The sequence below is a fragment of the Pelodiscus sinensis genome, chromosome 6 (genome assembly GCF_049634645.1).
Source record: "Pelodiscus sinensis isolate JC-2024 chromosome 6, ASM4963464v1, whole genome shotgun sequence".
Lineage (NCBI taxonomy): Eukaryota > Metazoa > Chordata > Testudines > Trionychidae > Pelodiscus > Pelodiscus sinensis.
In genome coordinates this window covers 59,061,015-59,085,525 of record NC_134716.1, presented here as the reverse complement: position 1 = coordinate 59,085,525, position 24,511 = coordinate 59,061,015, and the positions used below count along the sequence as shown (strand labels likewise).

The 24,511-nt window shown below is 46.1% G+C and overlaps 1 protein-coding gene across 4 annotated transcripts in view; it reads left to right on the top strand.

The window, feature by feature from the left end:
- AP3S1 (adaptor related protein complex 3 subunit sigma 1) overlaps positions 1-24,511 on the top strand; it is a 44,736-nt gene that overhangs the window by 872 nt on the left and 19,353 nt on the right. For all 4 annotated transcript variants that reach the window (XM_006134482.4, XM_075931979.1, XM_025190376.2 and 1 more), the window contains exons 2-3: positions 1,801-1,892; positions 7,029-7,140. In XM_006134482.4, the coding sequence (XP_006134544.1) occupies positions 1,801-1,892; positions 7,029-7,140 (204 nt within the window). The remainder of the gene's footprint in view (positions 1-1,800; positions 1,893-7,028; positions 7,141-24,511) is intronic.

Sequence of the window (24,511 nt, the reverse complement as noted above, 5' to 3'; positions counted from 1 at the left end):
TTTTTGCCTTGGAGCTGCCCCTTACCCTGGGAGCCTCCTGCTTTCTGTGCAGGGCAGGGGAGGGACAGGAGGGGTGCTGAAGTTAGGGTGCCCCCTCCCACTCTGTATCCTTTCTTCACAGAGCAGAGAGGGGGCACAACAGGACTTGGGATGGAGTTTGCTGGCTGCTTTTGGAAGTTGTGCAGGGTCAGGACAGGGGTGAGCCTGCCGTAGCCTCACTGCACCACCACCCAGGAGTCACCAGCCTTGCCCAGCTGGAGCCCATGTCCCATCCCTGCTCTAGCCCCGAGCACCCCTGCATCCAAACACCCTCCCAGACCCTGCTCCTAGAACCCCCTCTGACATCCCAACTGCCTGCCCCAAGCTTAGCTCAGAGCTCCTTTCACATTCCAGATCCCTTAATCCAAGACCAGAGCCTGCACCCCAACCCTCTGCCTCAGCCTGATGTAAGTGAGTGAGGATGGGCAAGAGAGAAAAGATGAAGTGAGCAGGGGTGGGAAAGAGGCAGAGCAAGGATATTTATATTTGAGGGAGATCTTGGATTGCACTTAAATTTAAAAAGCAATCTCATGCTCAAAAACGTTGGAGAAGTTGGTCTAGGCTAATGAGTTAATCTAATCGATTACTTGCATTTCACCTCTCCTCCCTCCCCCCGTTGCCTCTATGTGAGACAGCAAAGGGGGCGAAAGCAGGAGCCAGTGCTGGGAATAGCTGTCTTAAAAACTGGTTCCTCAGTGCACCAGCTCTGCCGTACTGCCTGATGCCTCAACCTTGTGCTGTTGCCTCTATCAGAGGCAGCAGCATGCTGGGAGGGGGGGGGGGGGGCACAAGAGACAATAGGGCAAGTTGCCACAAAGCAGCCTCTGTCTGCAGTCAGCACTAGGGCAGCCTTCCCTCCCTCCCACAGCCTCTCTCTATAGGGAGTTTGAACTGCCCCACAGCCAGGGACTGCTTCCAAACCGCACTACTGCCTCTGTATCAGAGGCAGCAGTGAGGGGTGGCAGGCACATGGTTTGCAAGGGGATCTGGTTTTAAATTAGCTCCCGCCTGGCTCCTCTGTGCTGGTATAAATCAGGGATGTCAGCATATAGTTGTTTAAATGACTAACGGAGACACCTGGGATTTTCAGTTAATCCAAACAAGTATACCCTCCTCCCCCCCCACCCACCTTTCTGTCTCTGTATCAGAGGCAGCAGGGGGATTTGGCAAGACTGGGGGAGGGGGGAGCCAGCTTTTAAGCTTAAAAGCCGACTCCCCACAAGCACTGACTGCGGAGCTGCCTGCCTGCCACGGACAGGAGCTCTTTATCGTAAAAGTGCAGTTTACAAATGTAGATTTTTTTTTTCTTACATAACTGCACTAAATACGAAATGAAACTGGAAATTTCAGTGGTTACACTTTTTTTTAAAAATGCATTTTAATATCCCTAATGTCAATATAAATATTCAGTCTATTTTTCAGGGATGGTTCTAGGGGATGTTTCTTCTCAAAAGTACTTGTACTAAAGATGTATGTTAAATAAGTGTAGGTTTTTTGAGAGCAGTAAAACATTTCTACTATTGCCACTTTTTAAGCTTTCTCTGTTCTAGTTTAGAAATATAACACCATCTAGCACAAAGGCAGACTTCAAAGATAATGAAATAGCGTTACAAGAAGAATATGGGCTTCGGGTGACGGATTAGAAGGCTTCAGAGCTGATTGTTTGAATAGTGCTGTAAATAGAGTACAAACTATATGATATATAAATTACTGTTTATAATCCACTTTAGTCCTATAGTAAAATACACTTTCTTTTCATAGAGTGAAGATACACAGCAACAAATTATCAGGGAAACTTTCCATTTGGTATCTAAACGTGATGAAAATGTTTGTAATTTCCTAGAGGGAGGCTTGTAAGTATAAAGTTTAATAGAAATTTCAAATGTTAATGAACAGCGAAGGATGTCCCCAAAACCCTTCAGGAGTACCATATTTTAGAGCAGTAATTTAGTTAATATTTCTGTCTAGGTATTTCTAAGAGGGATACTTAAAAAGCAGTTATTTAGGTAACCGGGCAATCACTGAAAATCTCAGTGGTTACTCAGGAGCAGAGCAGGCTGGCCCCACTCCCAGGGAACTGGCTGCACTGCAGGTTCTGCTTTTATACTCCAGAGCCTGCAGCATGGGGCGGCAACTGTCTCCCTGGGAACTGATGCATGACGGAAGCCAGCTCCCAGATGTACCAGCTGCTGCCTGCCAGCCATGCTCCCAGTAAGCAGGCTACCACAACCACACTGCTGCCTCTGATACACTAGGCTAGAGCAGAGTCTGTCTTCCTATATCTCTGTAGAACAATTTGCACATTTTGGGCTTAAGTATAATAATTAAAAAACCTAGAACTGGAAGGGACCTCAAGAGGTCGTATAATACAGTCTTCCCTGCACTCATGGCAAGACCAAGCACCATCTAGACCAGTGGTTCCCAACTTTTTTATACCGTGGACTGACAAACCCATGTGCAAATTTTTGGCAGATCAGTAACATTTTTATTTAATATTTCCATATTCATTATGCAAATAATGAACATTCAAATATGCAAATAAAATGTTACCAGCCCATAAAAAGTATGTGAATGGGTTTGTTGGTCCATGATATAAAAAGGTCTGGACCCCAGAGACTCCCTGTGCAGCCCTAACCCTTAGCGCCCTCCTACCCCTCCACTACTTGCCATCGCCAGCCACTGACCTCAGAGTTCCTGGCACCCAACCCCCCCAATGCCTGCCTCGCACCGTCAGAGCCCCAGTGCCAGCTCCCCATCCCAAATGCCTCAGTACCAGCCTCCTGCCCCTTAACTTCCTCCCCACCCCTCCGGTGCCAACCTCCTGTTTGCAGAGCCCCACTGCACCCAACCCCCCCCCCCCCATGACTTCCCCCCTATGCTGGCCTCCAGTCCCTAGTATTAGCCCCGTCTCCAGTGCCAACCCTGCCTCCATAGCCTCCTCACTACTAGCCCCGCCCCCGGAGCTTCCCAGTACCAACTCCCCACCTCGGACACCACAGTGTCAGACCTCCACCTCTTAGAGCCCCCCATCCATTAGAGCTCCCCAGTACTAGCCCCGTCCTCAGAGCCCCTCAGTATTAGTTTCACCTCCAGAGCTCCCCAGCACTAGCCCGGCCCCCAGAACTCCCAGTGCTTGCCTTGACCCCCTCACCTAGCCCTGCACTGCTTCCCGGACACCAGCTGAGCACTGGTTGTGGCAATTCTAAGGCTGCTGTGCTGGGCTCCATGCGGCCCTCGTGCTGCGCAGCGAACTACCCTTCCATGGCTGGGAGGAGACTAGGGGTGTTAAATATCAATTACTTAAGTAGTTGAGTAATCTCATGAGTTCTTATCAATTGACTATTCTGTAGTCCCTAGGGGTGGGGCTGGCAGCCAGTGCACTCCAGCCCCACTCCCGAGGAGGCCCTTGCCACTCTGTGCTGCTGCCTGTGATACAGAGGCAGTAGAGCGGGGTGCCAGGCGGGAGCTGGTCCACGAGGGGAGCCAGTTTAAAAAACTGCTCCCCTTTCAGACAGGCTGCCTGTCGCCCTGTGCTGTTGTCTCTGATAAAAGGGCAGGAGCGTGGGGTTGCAGCAGCCCCTGTTAAGGGGGCGGGGTCTGAGCTCCTGGACCAAGACAAGCCTGAACTGAGCCAGGCCGCCTGCCCACCTTGCTCCTAATACACTTTCAATACAAAGCTGCAGCGGGGGTAGGTCCCGGACCCGTCGCAAGCCAGCACTTGAGCCGGGCTGTTGGCCAGCCTGCTAAAAAAATTTACGGGGGGGGGGGGGGGGGGGGAATGCATGTAGTCTGTAACGTTAAACTATAAACTTTTGCTTATTGGTTAATCGATTAAGTGACTACACTATTACATCCCTAGAGAAGACCTTGCCCGTGCTCTATGCTGGTTGGCTGAGAGGTGGGGGGGGGGGGGGGGGGAACATGCCTCTTCCAACAGCCATAGTGGGAGGGGAGGCGCTGGGCGGTGAATCCGAGCCCTGGTCTGCAGAGCCACCATGGCCTGGCAGCTGGTGGTTTGCGAGCATGGGCTGCTCTGGCTCCCACTTCACACTCCGAGGGACTGGGTACCTTCGCCCAACCCAGCTTTCTCACCCCTTCTGCTGAGACCCTGCATCTCCAGCCCACTCCTGCCCCCTCCTCCCTGGCCAGACACCTTCCCCTCTGCCATGGGAGCCTGCCCCCTCCCTCTCCCCCGGCACCACTCCACCATCTGAACACAACTCCTGAACACTCCCCCCTCTCCCCCACATACACAGTCCCCTCACCCCTTCCACTGAGACCCCCTTCCCACCCCTCAGCCCAACACCTACCCCCGGCCTGCTCCTGCCCCTTCCCCCTCTGGCCAGACACCTACCCCCAAAGGGGGGGGGGTTGGTGAGCACAGCGAGCAGGGGGCACAGCCTCCTAGTGACACTTAACATGAGTTAACTAACTGTTCTCTTCTATTGGGAGAGCTTAGAATAGACTAGAGCAGGATCTGTTTTTCTATATCTCTGTAGAATAGTTTGCACATTTTGGTCATAATTGTAATAATTATAATCTTAGAATTGAAAGGGACCTCAAGAGGTCATCTAGTCTAATCTCTCCTGCATTCATGGCAGGACCAAACACCATATAGACCATCCCTGACAGGTGTTTGTCTAACCTGCTCTTAAGTCTCCAATGATGGAGATTCATAAGCTCTCGAGGCAATTTATTCCAGTGCTTAATAACCCTGACCATTAAGAAAGTTTCTCCTAATGTCCAACCTAAACTTTCCTTGTTGTAGTATAAACCTATTTCTTTTCCTCCTATCATTGGAGGTTAAGGAGAATCATTTTTAACCATTTATGAGTACCTAAAAGGTTGTTACAAAGAAGAGGAATATCAGTCTTCTCTTTTTCAGATGAAACAAACCCAGGTTTTTTCAGTATTCTTGCATTGGTCATGTTTTCTAGACGTTCAGTCATTTTTGTTTTTCTCTTTGGGATTTTTCCAGTTTTGCACATTTTTTTTCCTGAAATCAGCTGTCCAGAACTGGACACAATACTTCAATTGAAGCCTAATTAGCGTGCAATAGAGTGGGTGAATTACTTCCTGCTTCTTACTTATGAACCCCAGATTGTTGGTTTTTTTAAACTGTTTTACTCTGTTGGCTCATATTTAGCTTGTGGTCCACTATGACTCCCAAGTCCCTTTCCATGGTAATTATACCTTTAAGGCATAGTATTTCAAACTTTAAGGCATAGAATTTCCAACGTCAAATGCACAGCAATGCCTAGATAATTGTGATAAAAGTTGAAATTGAGTTCTTAATTGATTTTTGCATTTGTTTCTGTATGGCTTTTTTAATGTTTGCTTTGAAATCAAATCACATAGAAAAGTTTTTATGTACATTTTTATTTTAGCCCTTTGGGAGCAGGAGACTAGTATCTTCAGGCATTTATGTGAAGTTGTGTGGAAAGTGCTGGTGTTCTAAAGGTTTTTAATAGGCTTAACTGATTAATAGAAAATTGTAGAGGTCCCTTGTTTGTACAGACTTGTGTTCTACTAGATTCTGGTGACTTCTTTTGTAAATCCAGATGAGGAGGGTTTTCCCCCAATGTACAGGATCATTGGCTTAATACCTGTATATCTGAGTGCTACAAAATATTTATATTTTGCTTAAAATTCAAATTTTTAGCCGTCCAAAGGAAAAAGAGATGCCTTCTGCTGTTTGCAGTTAAAAAATGTTTCTTACAGGGAGACTACAGAGGATGGGCTGGAGCATATCACTGTTAATTCATTTAAGATCTCTCTTCCTTTTGTAATTCGTTAACTTGATAAAGGGGAAGCATAAGAAATTTAAATTTTGGCATCTCTTTTAATATTGAAATAGAACTAGTTGACTACAGTGCGCCTAGTACTTGTATTGGGGACATAAGCAACTAGTCGACTACCTGATAATCCTAGGCTTATTGGGTAATCAAGTCACTACTTGAATAGTCATTCCTCCCCCCCCCCTCCCCCCGTTTGTATCAGAGGTAGCATGGGGGAAGAGAGGAGGAGGAGCAGGAGCCATTGGTGCTGGGAGGAATTGGCTTTTAAGCTGGCTCCCCCCAGCATCTCTGTGAGGGGAGGCAGAGGCACAGCAGGGAAAATGGTGCTAGCAGGGACTGAAGCAGTCCCCGCTCATGTGGGATCCCGACTGCTGTGCCTTTCCCTTTGAAATGTAAAAGAGCCATGCTACATTTCAAAAGGAGAGGCGCAGCAGTGAGGCCCCCACGCGAGTGGGGTCTGTTTCTGTCACTGCTTGCTCAGGTTCCCCCCTGCACCTCTCTGAAAAATGTACAAGAGCTGCTTGCGGGCTCAGAGGGATTACTTGATTAACTGATTACAAGTTAGGGATATTGAATTTTAATTAGTGTCAAATATTCTGTAGCACATCTGTTGTACTAATTCAGTTTATTACTAAGACCATAAATTTGATTTAAGTGAATGTCAGCACAGTCCATGTGTACTAATCACTAACATTAATACACATATACTTAATCTTTTTCAACTCTTCTCAATGGCTCCCCTGAGTGGGACTGGGAAAGATACTTGGACATGTTAGCCCCTTCTGAATAATATTCCTTAGTTTCTGCACAGTGACTGCTAGAATGTCAGTGACACTTGAATGCATCTTGGTAGAAGAGTGTCTTTGTTCATCTGTGCGCCATAATTCTGGTGTGTAGCTGCATATATTGGTGTGATTACTTATGTCTATGAGGATATTTACTAATTGCACTTATGTAGTAATTATAATTCAGAGTTAAGATATCATGTTGGTTTGGCTTGTTTGTTTTCTGGAAGTCCCTTTACATTAAATTACATTATGAAATAAGCATATTCTGATAATAGTGTGGTCGTTAGCAGTATTATAGAAAATCTCATAATTTAAATAGTGTTCTGAAAAGTTTCTACCTTGCTGTTAATAAGTTTTGCTCACTTTTTCTTGACACTAACCTAGTTTATCTCTTCATTTTTAGACTAATAGGTGGATCTGACAACAAATTAATCTACCGACACTATGCCACATTGTACTTTGTCTTCTGTGTGGATTCTTCAGAAAGCGAACTTGGCATTTTAGACCTAATACAGGTAAGTGTTGTTTATAAAGGAAATTCCATATTTTTCAAGATACCTTAGTGTTTCTGCATCAGGTTTTACCTTTTTCTGAACTGTTTGAAAATAAAGATTATTTCCCTTATAGTGTAAAGTACAGCATACTAGTTTTAAACATTGTACAGTTTCCTGTAATTACTAGAGAAAGTTTTCCCCCTTCCCCAGTTCAATATTTAGGTACAAAAATAGTTCATTTGCCAGGTAATGAGCTATATTATAATCTGACCTATTTTGTTGTGGTGTCACAGAGACCTAGCGTCTAGTTTGGGAACAGATTCATTCCGTTCAAATAGCTGTCTCCCTGGTTTTGTTTTTATTCTTTGCTCAATTTGGTATTTTGTAGTGTCTGAACAGTGGAGGTTACTGGATACCACATACAATGAATGATCTTTTCACAGATACTTGCTCTACAGAGTAGAGTTGCTATGTTTTGTAGTATATCTTCTTACTCAAATGTATTAAAATATTTATAACATGAGGAGAAGAATAGCACATTAATATTTAATGTAACTTCTTATGTGTTTCTGAATACTCTTTATGTACAAAAATAAATCATCATTTTTAATTAGGAACAGTCGGATCAGAAAAAAACACTTGAGTTATTTAGTCTGTTCTCTTGCATTTTGCAAAGCCAATTGTGTAATTCTGAATTTTCTTGCAGTGCTCTAATATGTACAGTGATGATGCTTCAGTAGCCTCCTACTAACTTTATTCTACTATCCAATGACGTTGTCTAACCTGTGTTTTCTCTTCCTGTCTGTAGAATAATTGCTTTATGTATCTAGGTAGGTGTGCAACTATCTTAAAAACATCAAAATCTCAGTGGTTTAAAGTTGTACAGAGTCTTGCAAGTTCCAGTTGTGCAGACAGTTTTACGAGAGGCATAAAGCAATGTGATCTGAAAGATGGATTTCTTAACTTCAGGTTACTATGACCATAGATGTGTCTATGATGAGGGAGATAAATCACAGATTACTGTAATCTTAACAAGTCTGAGGCCCAAAAAGCCTAATGTTAATTGAAGCAGGCATGTGAAATGCAGGTAGAACTGGGTAGGAGCTGATTTTCTTGTTGTGGAAGAATTTTTTTTTTTTAAACTCGTGTCTCAAATTTTGACACAGTCCATCTCAAATTTTCACAAACTGGAAATCTGGGGAAAGATTCAGATTGGGTCAGTTTAAAACATTTGGTAACTTCAAAACATTTCCTTTACATTTTCCTTTATTTTTTTTCTTAACTGTAAATTAATTTAAATTTTGAATTGAAATTCAGGGAACATGTCAACAATTTCAAAATTTCTTTCCAATTATTTTTGGTCACAGGATAGTCATCAGAAACAACTCTATCCCAGAGACAAATTTGATTTCAACCAATAGGCATTTTCCAATAAAAATGTTGTAGTTGGAAAATTTCCTGATCAGCCCTTTTAGTTCAGGATAGAGTTGGACAGAAATATAAAAACTTTCTTCTGATAAAATTGAAACTTAAAAAAGAAATCTCAATCAACTGTAGGTCCATTTGACAGATTTGCTTGAAAACTGACAGATTTGTGTTTTGGCTGACCACCAGAGGGAGTGATTTCTACAGCCTGACCTCCTCTTACATAGTGGAGGTTGGAAATTCTCCAGAGTGTCAACAATTTTTGTAGTGCTTCTATTGCGGTAGTGTCCAGATACAGTAAAACTCTGATGGTCTGGCATCTGATGGTCCGGCACCATCAGGAACCCGGAAGTGCTCCGGGCAGCTGAACCATTGGAGCTGCTGTGCCCTCAGCTTCCCCAATTCAGCCGCTGCTAAAACTGACCAGCGGCTGAATCCGGGACACCTAGGGCAGAGCAGCTGGGGGGCTGCCGGGTTGGTCCCATAGCGCTGCCCCTTGGGGCTGCGAGACCCAACCTGGCAGCGCCCCAACTGTCCCCGATTCAGCCGCTGCTGAAACTGACCAGCGGCTGACTCCAGGAAGCCTGAGACAAAGCTGCTCTGCCCCGGGCTTCCTGGAATCAGCCGCTGGTCAGTTTCAGCAGCAGCTGACTTGGGGACACCTGAGGCAGAGAAGCTGGGGTGCTGTCGGGTTGGTCCAGTAGCGACGAGGAGCGGCGCTGCAGGACCAACCCGGCAGCACCTCAGCTGTTCTGCCCCAGGCGTCCCCAAGAGAAGCTGGGGTGCTGCCAGGTTGCTCTCGCTGCGCCAACTGAAACTGACCACTGAAACTGACCAGCAGCGGCTGAATCAGGGATGCCTGGGGCAGAGCCGGACTATTGGAAGGGGGGACTGAGGGGTCTGGGGTGGCATCCCTCCCACCCCAAACCCCTCATAGCCCCCCCTTCCAATAGTCCGGCAAATCTGATAATCCGGCACCCCCTGGGTCCCAAAGGTGCCGGATTATCGGAAGTTTACTGTATTAGGATCCAAGTCTGGTTGTGCAGCACTTCTCACAAACTTAAGAGATGGACCCTGTCCCAAGGAGCTTGTAATCAGAAAGACTATCTGTAAAAGCATCTCAGTTAATGAGTATAGTTTAAAATAGCTCACAGAAAATTACCGTACTTTAGCAAATATAACCCTCAGGTTATGCAAAGTTTTACGTCCTCCCCCTCTGCGGGCTATACTCGTCCGCGTGTGATACAGTGTGTTTTGTCTTCCTTTCAGTAAAAAAAACAAAAACAAAACAAGACTGACTCTTACTTGAGAAAAGCAGCATATTTGAATTTAAGAGAGGCAGTTATATTAAAATTCATTAGTTTACTGTGCAATTAGTAAAAGAATAAAAACAATTAAAAAGCCGTCTTCACATTCTCATTCACTCTGATCTCTAGAATCAGCGCCAGCATCCTCCTCCTCAGTGTCTGAGTTCTCAAAACCATCAAAACTCTCGTCATAGTCACTGTCTTTAAAAACATCCATAAAATCCATAGCCAAGGCTAGGTCGGTTTCGGTGACAGTTGAGGTCTGTAGTACAGTATCAGAATTGTTGTCATACTCGGAATCAGAGCTTGAAGAGTCAATGTCGAGAAGAATTTCACATTTGCGGAACCCGTTGCAAGTAGTAGCTGCTTTTACTCTGTCCCAAGCAGCCAAAACGCGTTTGCATACTTCCAAATAAGTTGCACGGCGCTGTCGACCTGCCGGAGTGAATGTATGTTCCCCATTTTTCATCCAATTGTCCCATTTCTCTCTGATGAAGCACTTGAACGGGTGGTTCACTGCCACGTCAAGTGGCTGCAACTTGCTGGTCAGCCCACCTGGAATTATGGCAGTATGTGCACCCACAGAATCTAAAAGTTTCTGGACTGAAGTTTCTTTGTGGGCGGCTAAGGAATCTAAAACTAGCAGAGATTTAGGATTAAAAAAACCCACCTTTTCGTGCTCGAAAGCAGCTGTCTGTCCACGTCTTCATTACTTCAGTATTCATCCAGACCTTTCTGTTACAAACAACACAAATGCCAGTTGGCAGTTTCTCTCTAGGCATCGTTACCCTCTTAAAAATCACCATAGGTTTTAATTTATCACAATTTGCCGTGCATGCCAACACTACAGTGAAACAGGCACGCTCATGACGGGTAGTTGCCACACCATACTGTTTTCATTCCAGTTTCCTCAACAGACCATGTAGCGGGAATATCAAATGACATGGGCACCTTACCCATGTTAAAAATGTTGCTTGGTTTCAAGGCCAGTTGGTGAATTTGTTTATGTACAAAACTTTTAAAATCATGCATTTTCTTTTCCCATTCGTCGTGAAGCCTTTGGCCAGCAGATGTCCATGCGCAAACTGACAAATTGTTTCTCTGCATAAATTTGTACACCCAATTTCCCGAGTCCCCCTTAAAAATCATAGATTTTCTGTTCCATGGCCATGAGTTGAGCCTTGAGTTGTATGGCTACCGTTGACTCCGCACGATCGATCGATCTCTCCTCTCCTCTCCTCTCCCCCCCCCCCCCCCCACTTCAACAAGTTTTCTTCCAGGTTTGGCCACTTAGCTTTCTGTCCATGTCGTGTTCTTTTCCTTGGGTGTAACTTTTCAAGCTCTGCTTCTTCTTTTCTCCACTCCCGAACAGACTTTTCATTCACAGAGTATTTTCTCCCTGCGGCTCTGTTTTCATTGTTCTTTGCAGATGCCATTACACACAATTTAAAATCGGCTGTGTAGGATTTGCACTTAGACCTGTTTAAAATACAAGTTAAAACCACTGAAGGCATAAATGAATGGAAAAGCGGTGTGATTCAAAGGGGTTATATACCAGCGATAAGGGTTGTAGCCTACTTACTGCTCGGCATTATCAGCTGCTGCTCATTGACACTTGATTACAGGTGCTTTTCGTTAACATTACCTGCGGTTCATCTCCCAGTATACAAGCCTTTTTTTTACTCGATCAGGGAAAACCGCGGGTTATATTTAACACTATTATAAATGCTTGATGAAAGATACGATTTGGGGGCGGCTGATATTTCACAACCCCCATGTAATATCCTATGTACTCATGCTGACCAGCTCTTCTAGCAAGGTGGATTGTTATACTCAGCACCAGGACTGCCCACAGAATTGCTGGGCTCCTGGGCAAGGTGGGAGAGGGGGCATCTCTGGGACCCTGGAAGAGCTGGAACCTTGGGTGGGATAGGGCCTTGGACAGCTGTCCCTCTCCTCCTCCCCACCTCCAATTGGTGATGCCCCTGCTCGGGACTATTAGAACTTTCAGATTTCTTTGAAAGTCAGCCCCATGTGTGGTGTTACTGCATTTATTTAGTACTAGGGATATTAGCGAGTAGTCAACTATCTGATAAGCATAAGCTTAACAGGTAGTCAACTGGAGTATCAACTACTCATTCCTCCCTTTCCCCCCCCCCCCTCTCTGCTGCCTCTCTAAGAGGAGGACAGGAGCCGGTGCTGAGGAGAACCAGCTTAAAAGCTGGTTCCCCCAGCACCAGCTCTGCAGCTCACATGTCAGAGGCAGTGGGGGGAATAGGGTAGGCTGCTTCAGCAGCAGCCCCTGTTAGCAGCAACCCAAGCTGGCCCCCCTGGCCGGGACCAGCCCCGGCTGTCGCGAACAGGGGCTGTTGCCAGAGCAGCCTTTGTTTGTGGCTGGAGCAGCCTCTGGCCATTGCGCACAGAGGTTGCTCTGGCAGTGGTCCCCTGTTCATGGCAGATGGCTGGCTATGGTGAACAGGGGCTGCTGGACTCAGCCTGAGCCAGGACCGATCAGTCCCAGCTCACACTGGTCCAGAGTGCTGTGCCTCTGCACTTTAAATATAGCAAGAGTCCAGCAGCTCTTACTACAATTAAAACAGAGCCACAAGCACAAGTGCCTTCTGAAGCCAGCACTGCTCAGTCCTAGCTCAAGCTGGCTCCTGTAGCTACCCCTCTGCAGAGTGGTCCTTGTCAACTATAATTGTATAGTCAATACAAATTGTATCGACTACCTGATTAGTCAGATAACCGCAATTTAGCGTCCCTATTTAGTACTAGATCTACTAATGTCCAACCATTGAGGTATTACATGCATGGGATAATCATTAACACATTAATCAGAGATCACTTTGAGACACTTTGGATGTTGACATTACAGCTTGTACTGCAATGAAGATGCTTTCCCAGGCAGACTGGATTAATCTCTCTCTTTTTGATAGTGCACTCTACATTTGACACACTAAAACCCAATTGAGTTAAGAAAACCTAAAGTGGTCTGATTAACATCAACTCTCTAGATCTGAAGTAGACATTCCATAATATTTCTTAAACTGCATAGATTTATCATTTGATAGTATCTGTGTTTTTAGATATATTTGATTAGTTATCTGGGTTTTTTTTTCCATCTGTTAATGCTGTAATAGAATGTAAGTACTTAATGCAAGAGGAGAGAGGATGGTCTTGTCTTGTGTCTAAAACATTGGACTTCAAAGATCTGGTTTAGGTTTCCTTCTCATCACAGACTTCTTATTTGAAATCGTTTGGGCAAGACAATCAGTCTGTCCCTTAGCTTTCAGTCTTCTGCTTGTGTGCTTTATCCTTTTTCTCCCACTTTTTGTCTATGTAGCATGGAAACTCTTGAGGGTTGAAGGGCTGTGTTGATACATTGCTGAGCACAGTGGTCCCTGATGCTCCTAAGGTTCTCTGAGTCTTCTGGTAAGACAAATTAAGAACGAGCAGCTGTTTTGATTATTTATACTTTTTACTCAGTATTGTGTGTAGTTAGGTTTTGAGTAAATTTTAAAAAAATACAGCATTATTGTCGTGGTTCATGTAATTCTAAAAGTAAACCACAAAGGGATGCCAGGAATTAACTTTGGATCATAATTAGTTATGGAAAACATATTTATTTTTATCTCTAGTCACCAGATATTGGCTTCAGATTTATTTTCTTCCAGAATTCATTTTTAATTCTCAGTTTTGTGACTCACATTGTTCCTCAGTATTTTTTATGAAGTTTTTGTGAAAATCAGTAGGTCACCAGTAATTCCTTGGTGTCAGTTTCATGGTTAATTTATTGTTCTAGTGTTAGTACAGGCAGTCCCCGAGTTACGCGGATCCGACTTATGTCGGATCCGCAGTTACGAACGGGGCCCGTCTCCCTGGTCTCCAGCAGACCAGGGAGAGGAAGCAAAGCGGTGGAGCACGCGGGCAGCGGACAGCCCAGAAGCATCTGGGCTGTCCGCTGCCCGCGTGCTCCGTGGCTTTGCTCCCCGTCTCCCTGGTCTACAGACCAAGGGGAGAGGGAGCAAAGCAGCGGAACACGCGGGCAGCGGACAGTAAGAACAAACCTACAGTTCCTATCTTGTACGTAACCCGGGGACTGCCTGTAGTCTCAGCTGCAGTGGCATCCCAATAGTACATTTGACCTAGTTTTTTCTCTTAAGGAGGAAGAATTTCCTGATTCTTTTGACCCATAAATGCTGTCACATCTGAAGCAATCACTGCAGTGTTTGATAACTCTCTGTGCTTTTGTCTCTTGGTACAAGTGTTTGACTCTAAAATATGTTTTGTCATAGGTATGTTGGCTCTTATTTTATCCACTGATGTAGTTATTCTGAGACTTTAAAGAAAACTTAATTTTAATTAACCTTCCTTATAATAGTTTGTATTCTAGAGTAATACTTTTTAAAATCAGTATGACACACAACTAGTAAATTTGTTTAGTCTGACCCTGGGCTTCTACCTACCAGTATTACAAATAATCCCAGCTATCACCAGTAGAAGACTGAAAAATTTAAAATATTAATAGAAATCTTTATCTTGAGAATTCCATCTGTGGGGCTCTAAAAAACTAATAGTTTTCTCTCAAATTCCAATATATATAGTGCTGAATTGCTCATGCTATATAGACAGAGGTATTTGGACTTCAGTGGTTATCTTCCTAAACTTTTTTGTATTGTCTTAAATACCTAATCATCCAAGTTATGGATCTACAGCTGTTGAGGATTGGGACAGTTTAAGAGAAGGTTGGTTCAGTTGTTGCTTTCCTATTCCCCTGTAAAACCAGTCTGTGAATATAAAATCACTATTGAGAACCAGTTCTCTTATTGTGCCTTATTTTAAAATATGTCCTTTTGTATAAAGGAACATTTTTCAAGGCACTAGATCGGTGTCTTCAGATCTGAATTTTTAAATCTTTGCCCAAGTGTGTATTTGTTTATTTCTGCTTTGGAAAATGCCCCCCTCCCCAACTTCTAAACATAAATAGCACTGAGATAACTGTTCCTCTAGATAGAGGATACACTTTTTTATTTTCTCATTGTGGCTAAATGCTAGACAAAAGTACCCTTTTATATACATTACCCTTAAGGCATCTGGAGGTTGAGAGAATTTCCCCTGGGTAGTCAGTTGTTTTCTCTAAGTCACATTGTAAATATCATTTAAACAAATTTAACATGTGAACTTATCATTCTTAACTTGCCCTGTTTCAAGAAGACATTTGATTTCTTAACTATTGGCTACATGAAGAATATTAGTATTTTTAAAAACATGAATAAAAGACACCTTATTGGGGTTAGTATTTGATTACATTTAAGATATTTATTTGTAATGTTAATTGTTACAGTAACTCGTGTCTTGAATCAATTTGAAGAAATAACACTGGTTTAGATACCTGTGTTTAGGGGCATAGGTACCTAAAGCCAACATTTAGGCACCATTGAGAGAGACAGCAGTAAGCAGTGGTTGACTAACCCAGTAGTTGTCTAAATGTATTGGGCATCTAAGTTTCCATGGGTGGGCATGCACAGTCTTTATGCCCTAAGATGTACAGCACCCTGAATCATGCCTAATCTTTGCTGGAATTCTCAAACCAGGCTTTCCCCTAGCTGTCTTAGCTGGAGGTCCATGCTTGCTTTCAGCCATGGCATAAGACAGCCAGGGGGCTAAATAGTTAGTTGTGAGTCATACTCAATAACGCAGTGGTTAAAGCACTTGTCTGGGAAGTGGAAGAGTCAGGTTAGCATCTCGACTGCTTGATTTAGAGCTGTGGTGTCAAACACACTAGTCACTAGCCACACATGGTTATTTGGCCACTTGAGCATGGCTAGTTAGCTTGAACAATGTGGCTACAGTGTCTACTGCTTCCGAACTGTTGGACACCATGGATTTAGAGCCAGGGATCTGAACTCTGTGCTTCTACATCCCAGGTGAATGCCCTAAACACCAAGCTATTATCTGTTGAAGCTGTTCTACTTTGCATAAATAATAATTTATCTGAGCAGGGACTTGAACCTGACTCCCTATCCCAAGGGAATGCCCTAACCCAGAGATCGGCAACCTTTTCATACCAAAGAACCAGACTACATCAAAATTCAGAACAAGTGGTCAACAAAGAGCCATATAAGAGTGCTCATTTGCATGACTAAAAATATACAACTTAATATTATTGAGAATTGGCATAATGATTATTAATACAGGCAGTCCCCAGGTTACATGGATCCGACTTACATCGGATCCCTACTTACAAACGGGGTGAGGCAACCCCGCACTAGCTGCTTCCCCCCAGCAGACCAGGGAGACGCAAAGCTAGCGCCCCCTCCCCCAGCAGACCAGGGAGACGCAGAGCGGCTTTTCACAGCAGACACCTCAGCTTGAGAATAAAGGACTGAGGGAAGTGAGGTGTGGGAGAATAAAACTGAGCTCTGGAGAAATGTTTGGCTAGAGTTTCCCCTACAATATGTACCAGTTCCGACTTGCATACAAATTCAACTTAAGAACAAACCTACAGTCCCTATCTTGTACGTAACCCGGAGGCTGCCTGTAGCATAAATGAAAATTTTATTCGATGGGACTTCTGCTGCATCTTTTTGCACATTTCTTTGACATTTACATCATAACTGGGCAAATCCAGCCTCATGCATGAATCTAGGCTATCTTTTTGTTAATCTTATGATGGGGGTTGGGGCTGTGGGATACAGGAATTTGGAGTGGGGTGTATGGACGGGTTCAAGGCACAGGTTTGGGGTGTGTTGTGGGGTGCAGGAGTGTTACAATGCTTCAGCCAGATGGGCCCCATCTGGGGGCTTGTTGGCCAAGCTTCATTTTTAAATAAAGTAAAATGTCCAGCACAAAAGGTTTCAACATTGTCTTTATTTACAGCAGGCGTGGGGGGCCACTGTCCCACAGAAAAATCAGCTGGGAACCACACGATGAGAAACAAAAAACCAACAATTCCTCCAGAAACCTCTAACCCTCACTGATGTGGCCCCCCAACTGAGACATCTTACTCCCTTGGTACTCCAGCCTCCTGCGGAGGAGTGGGAAGCCAGAGAGTACTGAGGTTCAAGGTCTCAGGCCAGGTTAACTCTTCCAGGGTTAGTGGATTTTGTGGGGCTCCCCAGGCCCTGGGGTGAGGCCAGAAATGAGGGATCCATTAGGGAAGGCCTAGCTGCTAGTGAGTGGGCTAGAGATGGGGGTATAGAATCTGGGTGGGAGGTAGAGTGCAGTGGAAAACTGGGAGTAGGTGTCTGGCTGGGGAGAGGGAGTAGCAGCAGCCTGCTGGTGGGTGTCTTGCCAGAGGTTTGGATTGTGACCTTGCTCAGGGCATTGGGGTGCAGTATCAGGAGGGATTATGGGCTCGGGAGGAGGGCAAAGAGTTTGAGTTATGTGAGGGTGATGAATAGGCTGGGGTGCTAGAGGCAGTCTCTGGTCGGGATACTTACCACTGGAACTTGTAGCTCAGCCCATTTCTCCAACAGGAGCCGTCTCTGCTCCCACTGGCTGCCTGGCCATGTGCTCGGTGACTAAGAATGGGGGGCCTACTTCCCGAGCTACCTGTTCTTGAAACAAGCAGTTTCCATTGCTCACACCCAGCCAATTGGATTGTGCTGGGAGCAGCCATGAGGCAGTACTCCCCTCTCCCTTGCCAGCACACGGTGTGGAAACCAAACGGCCCCACAGTTGCTTTTCTGCACTGCATGTAGGGGTGGGGCAAGCAGGGGAGTCTGCCTACAGGCTCCCTGCTGCCTCTGTGGGCCCGATCCAGCCAGTGGAGAGTGTTTTGCCCAGGCCTGCTGTAGCGCCATCGTGGGCTGCCTGCTGCAGAGGGGGCTGGAGAGGGAGCTGGGCTCAAGCTTCAAAAGAGCCATATCAGGCTCCCTCGTGAGCCATAGGTTGCCAACCCCTGCCCTAACCACTTGGATATAGAATCAAATTCTCTCTCTTCCCCTCCCTCCCTCCCTACCAGGAGCTTTCACAATTGAGAAGTGCTCTGAGCTGGAGTTAAGCACCTTACTAACTCTAACTGCCTTTGAGGAAAGGGGACTAAGCCCTGTCCTTGGTTCAGCATTTTCTTCTACTGGCTATCTTAGGCAGCACCTTGGTCAGCTTTTTGACTTGTGTGAATCCAATTCTTAGGTGCATAACTCTCCACTCAGTGCACGGAGTCTGGTCAACAACTCTTCTTTGTAGTTTGAAGGGTAGCTGTGTTAGTCTGTAACTGGAAAAACTTAAATACCGAATAGTCCAGCAGCACCTTAAAGTCCAACAAAACATGTAGATCTGTGGTCACCAACCTGTTGATTGCGATCGACTGGTCAATTTTGGGGGCATGACCATTTGATTGCAAGGTGTTTCAGTCCCCTCCCCTTTGTTTCCCTCCACCCCAAAGAAGGAGCCTGCCCTGGTGCAACCTCCTGGGAAAATGGAGGTAGCACCAGGTTCCTGTGCAATGGCGGGGGGAGTCCCCGGCTGCGTGCTGGATCTGGCGTCTCAGGAAGCACGCATTGCTCCTCCCCTGTTCAAAACATCTGGCGTGCTTCCTAAGAAGTCGGATCTAGTGCACAGCTGGGAACTTCCTTCCCCATGCTGCCTGCCTTCCTTCCTACGGTGGAGGGGGTAGAGAGAGGCAGGAGAAGTCCCAGGCTGTACGCCAGCTCCAACATCTCAGGAAGCATGTTGGCTATTCTGGGGAGGGGAGGAGTAGCGCACACTTCGGGGTCCCCAGGTACCAGCTGAGCTGTCCCTGCTCCCTGGCCAGACCCCTTCCCCCTCCACCAGCACTTTCCCCTGGCCCCCACCTGCATCTTGCCCCTGGCCCCATCCCCTGGCCAAACGCACACCTGCCCCCCATCAGTCCCCTTGCCCGACCCCCACCAGCACCTTGCTTCTGCCCTGGCCCCCACCATCATCCTTTCCCCTGGCCAAACCTCCACCAGCACTCTGCCCCCTGGCCAGACTCCCATCCAGCATCCTGCTTCTGCCTCGTGTCTAGACCCCCACCAGCACCCTGCTCCTGCTCCCTACCCAGACCCTATCTGGCACCCTGCTCAGATACCATCCAGCACCTTGCCCCTACCTCGTGGCCAGACACCCATCAGCACCCTACTCGTACCCCCTCCCTCCTGGCCAGATCCCTATCCCCAGCTTGTTCCTGCACCCTGTTTTCCACCCAGATTCTACATCCCCCATCCCTATCCCACTCACTGGTAGCCCTGTCCTGCACACTGGATCTCTCATTTTTGGCCCCACCTCAGAGTGAAGGGGGGCCAAAAATTCCACTAATCGTGGAACCCCAGAAGAGTTAATCTGGCCTGAGATCTTGAACCTCAGTCTTACCTACCCCCTCCCTTCCATGAGGCTGGAGTGCCGGTGGAGTGAGGTGTCTCAGTTGGGGCCACATCAGTGAGGCTTGCGGTTTTTTGGAGGGTTGTTTTTTTGTATCTGACTCTAACCCTGAGCCTGGGGGCTGCAGAAGTGTTATGATGCTACGGCCAGATGGGGGCTTGAACTCAATTGGGGGTTGTTGGCCAGGCTTCATTTTTTTTTAAAAATATTATGTCCAACACAAAACATTTCAGTGTTGTCTATTTATGAGAGGAATGGGGAACCTGTTTTGAGTCAGGGGTCACTAACCCACAGAAAAAAATCAGTTGGGAACCACACAAGTCAATCATACACCTGAACCCCCTGCCCTGAGCCCCTCACATCCCCAAACTCCTGCACTGCCATATCATCAGTCTTCTGCCACAATACTCCTGCACCATCCACACACTGAAAATCTGTGTCCTGAGCCCATCATATTCCCAGCCTCCCTGCCCTGAGCTATTTGTGCACCACAACCCAAACTCCTGCACCCTCACATCCACAAGCTTGTGGCTTGCTCAGCACCCCAACCCTCTACCTGACCGCAACACTTTTCAGCCTGGTGCTACCTCCCTGAGCCAGCATCCCCTTCTCCACCTCCTCCTGAACCCAGATTCTCTCCCAGACCTTGTACCTCTCACCCCATCCCACACCTAAATCCCAAATTCTCTCCCAGAGCTTGCATCTCCTGTCTCAACCCCATGAGAGTGCGTAAGGGGTGGGAACAGCAAATGATGGAGAGGAGGGGAACAGAGAGGGCGGGGCCTCAAGGAAGAGATGGGATTTTGGGGAAGGGATGGGGTAGATCTTGGCTTGCCCTGACATTTGAAAAGTCATCTTGGGTGTAAAAAGGTTGGAGACCACTGATATAGATGGATACAACCCACTTCTTCAGATGAATGTTTTGTTAGCCTTTAAGGTGCTGCTGGACTAATTTTTTTTTTAAAGTTCTTTGTAGTGTTAGTTTCGTATTTTTTGCTTAAATTCAGTGATTGTATTAAATGATACACCTGTAACTCCGCTAGAGGGAGAACTTGTTTTGATTTTAAAATGGAAATTAATAGACATAGCTCATGATGAGACAGCTCATGCAGTAGTGTTTGTGGGACAAATCGGTTGAAACTGTGCAAATTCTGGCTGCTTTTGCTGACAAAGATGAGCAGTCCCAAACACCTGGAAAGGGAAAATCTCAAACAGAGGGGCTTCAGTTTGGGAAGTCAAGAACCCTGCTTTACCCCTGGGAAGAGAGAGTGCGATTAGAAGGCTGATTGTGTTTCCCAAATTCCCTCTTCTGCTGCTACTCCCTGCTTCTTTTGTCTCCTGTATAGGCAAAAGAGCCTAAGAGATGTTATCACTGTAATCCAACTGATCACTTAAGGAACAAATGCTCATTGTTGGGGAATAAATAAGCAGCAAGTAGGTAATGAAGGTGCTGCTTCTCCAACAGTGGCTGCTTTTCACACAAGATTTATAAAGCTGGTTAATTCAAAGCCAGGTTGTAAACACATGAAGTGTGTCAGATTGAATAGCCAAGACATCCCTGCTTGGAGAGATACTGGGGAAAAATTTCTGTAGTTCATAGGGACTTGCTTAAGGAGCAAGAGATCCTCGGGGACTTGGCTGAATTAGAATTGATTGGTGGCCATAAGATCCTTGTACCTTTGGCCAAGATACAGGTGCACACAGAGCAAAAATGAGCTGAGTTAACTTTCCTGCTCTTTCAAAGAATTTTGCACCATTTATTTTGGGAAGTGACTCTCTTGAGGTGGTGAAGTCCATCCCAGAGGTTGTTAGCAGCAAGAAGAAATCTTGTGCTAGAATCCCAGAGTGAGAAGGGAAATACCACAGAAATTATCAAGGGGATGAAATATTGTCTTTCTGGTTCTTCTCCAACTGAACTAGGAAATTTGCATCAAGGGCTTGGGGTGGAGGAAGTCTGCTCTGATCCTGAGTTATTGTCTAGCACAGGGGTTGGCAATATTTTTCTTAATGGGGGGGCAACTCCTAAGATTTTGGGAAGTGGTCAAGGGCTGCACTCTTCCATGTTAATAATGGAGGAGGTGTGGGGTCTGGGATGGAGGTTGGTTGCAGAAGGGAGCTTGGGGTAAAGAATTGAGGTGTAAGAGGGTTTGTGGAATCTGGGAAAGAGTTTGAGTGAAGATTAATGAAGCAGCTTGTTCAATTTATTGTCACCAAGCAGTCCGATGGCACCTTAGAGACCAACAAATATATTGGATCATGGGTAAAACCCACTTAATTTGAAGTGGAATTTTCCCATGATCCAGTATATTTGTTGGCCTCTAAGGTGCCTAGGACTGTTCATTGTTTTTAAAGTTGCAGACTAACATGGCTACCCTTCTGAGACTTCAATTTATTGTATTTGCTGTAGAGCCTAGGAGTCCAAGTCATGGCCTACAACCTCATTGTGCTAGATGCAGAATACACACATAACAAAAAGGAATCCCTTCCCATCTAACTCAGGTTCTTAAAGCAGTAATAGAAATGTAGCCGTGTTAGTCTGGGGTAGCTGAAGCAGAATGCAGGACAATGTAGCACTTTAAAGACTAACAAGACGGTTTATTAGATGATGAGCTTTCGTGGGCCAGACCCACTTCCGAAAGCTCAATGAGGAAGTGGGTCTGGCCCACGAAAGCTCATCATCTAATAAACCGTCTTGTTAGTCTTTAAAGTGCTACATTGTCCTGCGTTCTTAAAGCAGTGGTGCTCAAAGCATGGTCTGCGGACCACTAGTGGCCCGCCACAGCCTCCCAGGTGGTCTGCAACACAAACTAATTCCTCCCTCCACTGCAGTGGGGAATCCATGCTGGCGCTCTAGCCTCGCATCCACCAAGTCCCGATCCCCCCCAAACTGCTTCAAAAGAGAAAGGGACAAGAACAGGATGGCTCCAAGCTACATTTCTTGCCTACGTCCTGCCCAGCTCAGCTTCTTTCCCCGCTGAGGGGGGGAGGAGAAGGAGGAGGAATTGTGAATAAAGCCTCAGCCCAGAATGGCAGTGTAATCAAGGGCTTTCTGGGGTTGGTGGGGGCAGGGAGTGTGCGGAATGTAGAGAGAGCCCCAGCAGAGAATGGCAGCGTAATCAAAAGCTTTCCCTGCCTTGTGGAGGGGGGGGAGTGAAGAGACAGACCAGAACAAGCAGCTCCATGCTGCGTTTCTTGCCTCCCTTCTGCCCAGTTCGCTGAGGGAATGCCAGCTAATGATGAACTTTCTCTGATGCTCTCATTGGCTGGAGTTGCTGCCAATGGGATCAGCAGGAGACCTTGCTTGAAACTCATGAAGCTGCAGAGCCAGGTAAGCAGCTCCCCCCAGATCCAGATCCTGTATTCCAACCCCTCCTCATTTGCCCCTTGCCAAGACCCCACATACCCAGTTTTTCTATACCATGACCTGGCAAAAGATGATCTGTGGGCCAGATCTGGCCCTCCATGCTGCAGATCTGGCAAGAGCCTCAGCTGGGTCCCTGTCTGCCTCGCCCCCGCTCAGCAAAGCTGGCTGCAAGGCCATGTGTATGTCTTTGAACACTGAGAGTCTGGAGGGAGAGGAGACCAGCTTTTCATACTGCCCCTTCTCCCAGTAGCTTCCATTGGCTGGTTTTGGCCAATAGCAGCTGCCTGTTTGTAGGACAGGCAGCATGGAAATTGACCCTCCTTCCTCATTCCCCTGGGGTTTACAGCATTCAGTTTTGAGCAGTATACATAGCTCCAGCAGCTCCCCTGAGCAGGTACAGGGTCTGGACGGCAGGGGGCCCAGCAGGGGCTCTTGTACATTTCCAGGGAGGAATGTGGAAGTGCTTATTGAGTGTGGATGAAATTCCATCGACTGCTTCACTAGTAAATTAACCGTTACTTAACGTCCTTACTTCCCAGACACTGCATCTCCTTGTACACCCCACCTCAGGTCACAGCCCTCTCCTGGCTCTGTACTCCCTCCTCCTACACCCTTGCCCTGGGCTAGAATCCTCTCCTGCACCCATACCCTTCCCAGACTTTGCACCCCAATCCATTGTCCCAGGTCACAATCCAAACCTCTGCACCCCTACCCCAAGTCATACTCCCTTTCCAGACGCTGGACCCCCTCCGCACCCCGCTCCATTGCTACAGGGCATGATCCCCTCCTTCACCCAAACTAACTCCCAGTACCCACACCCCAATCCCTTACCCAAGCTTCTTTCTACACCCACATTCCATCCCAGACCTACACACCTCTATTAATAATGGAAGAGTGCGGCCCTTGATCACTTACCAAATTCTTGGAATGGCTCCCCATCAAAAATTATTGCCTTCCCCTGCTCTGCACCCTCTCTTGGACATCCTGCAACCCTATCTTTATACCATTCTCTGGCAGCCCACTCTCACACATTGAATCCCTCATTTTTGGCCTTACCTACAGAGCCTAGGGGGATCCACAGAATCTACTAACTCTGGAGCCCCAGAAGAGTGAATCTGGCCTATAAGCAGCACCAAACCTCAGGCCCCTGGAGTAAGTTGTCTCAGTTGGGGGCCAGATCAGTGAGATTCAGGGTTTTTTGAGGAGTGGTTTTTTTTTTGTCTCTCACTTGTGCGGTCCTCGACTGGCTCTGTGGGTCAGTGGCCTCCAACCCAAAAAAGATTCCCCACCTTTGCAGACAATGTTGGAATCTTTTGTGTTGCACATAATTACTATTTACTTAATTGCAAAGTTTGGTAAACTAACATGAGAAAGTAAAAGCGCTTAATTTGTTTAATAATTTTGATAAATATTTCCTTTCATATTGGTTAAATTTAAAAAAAACCATTCTTCCTAGCTCCAGCACTTGCAAGTGGCTTGGGCATAATTATGTAAATAACAGTGACTTTCCATTAATAGATTCCATAGTCTACATTCTTAGCTTCCCACTTACTGTCTTCTTCAGTACCTTTTTTATTGTGCTTCAGTAGCGTACACATTTAGCCCTTTGACCATTTCTCCCAGAAGATCCAGAGAAGATTAATAATATGGATCTATGGCTTAAATCCAGTTCCCTGAAGTTTGGATCCAGCGAGATACCCAATGCGAAGGGAGGCAAGGTATAAAATAAAGATGACAGTGTAAATGAGGCAATTTATGAACCAATGTAACACAATTTAAATGTGAACACTGGAACAAGTGCCACTTACAGTGAGGCTGGAGGTAAGCCCACTGAGAGTGAATTGCCTCATAATTACAGAGGTGAGCGCAGTAATGTGTTCGTAAGGGAAATAAATGCACAAACCAGTGATCAAATTTTAACCATGAGTGAGCAAAGCAGCAAGAGTAA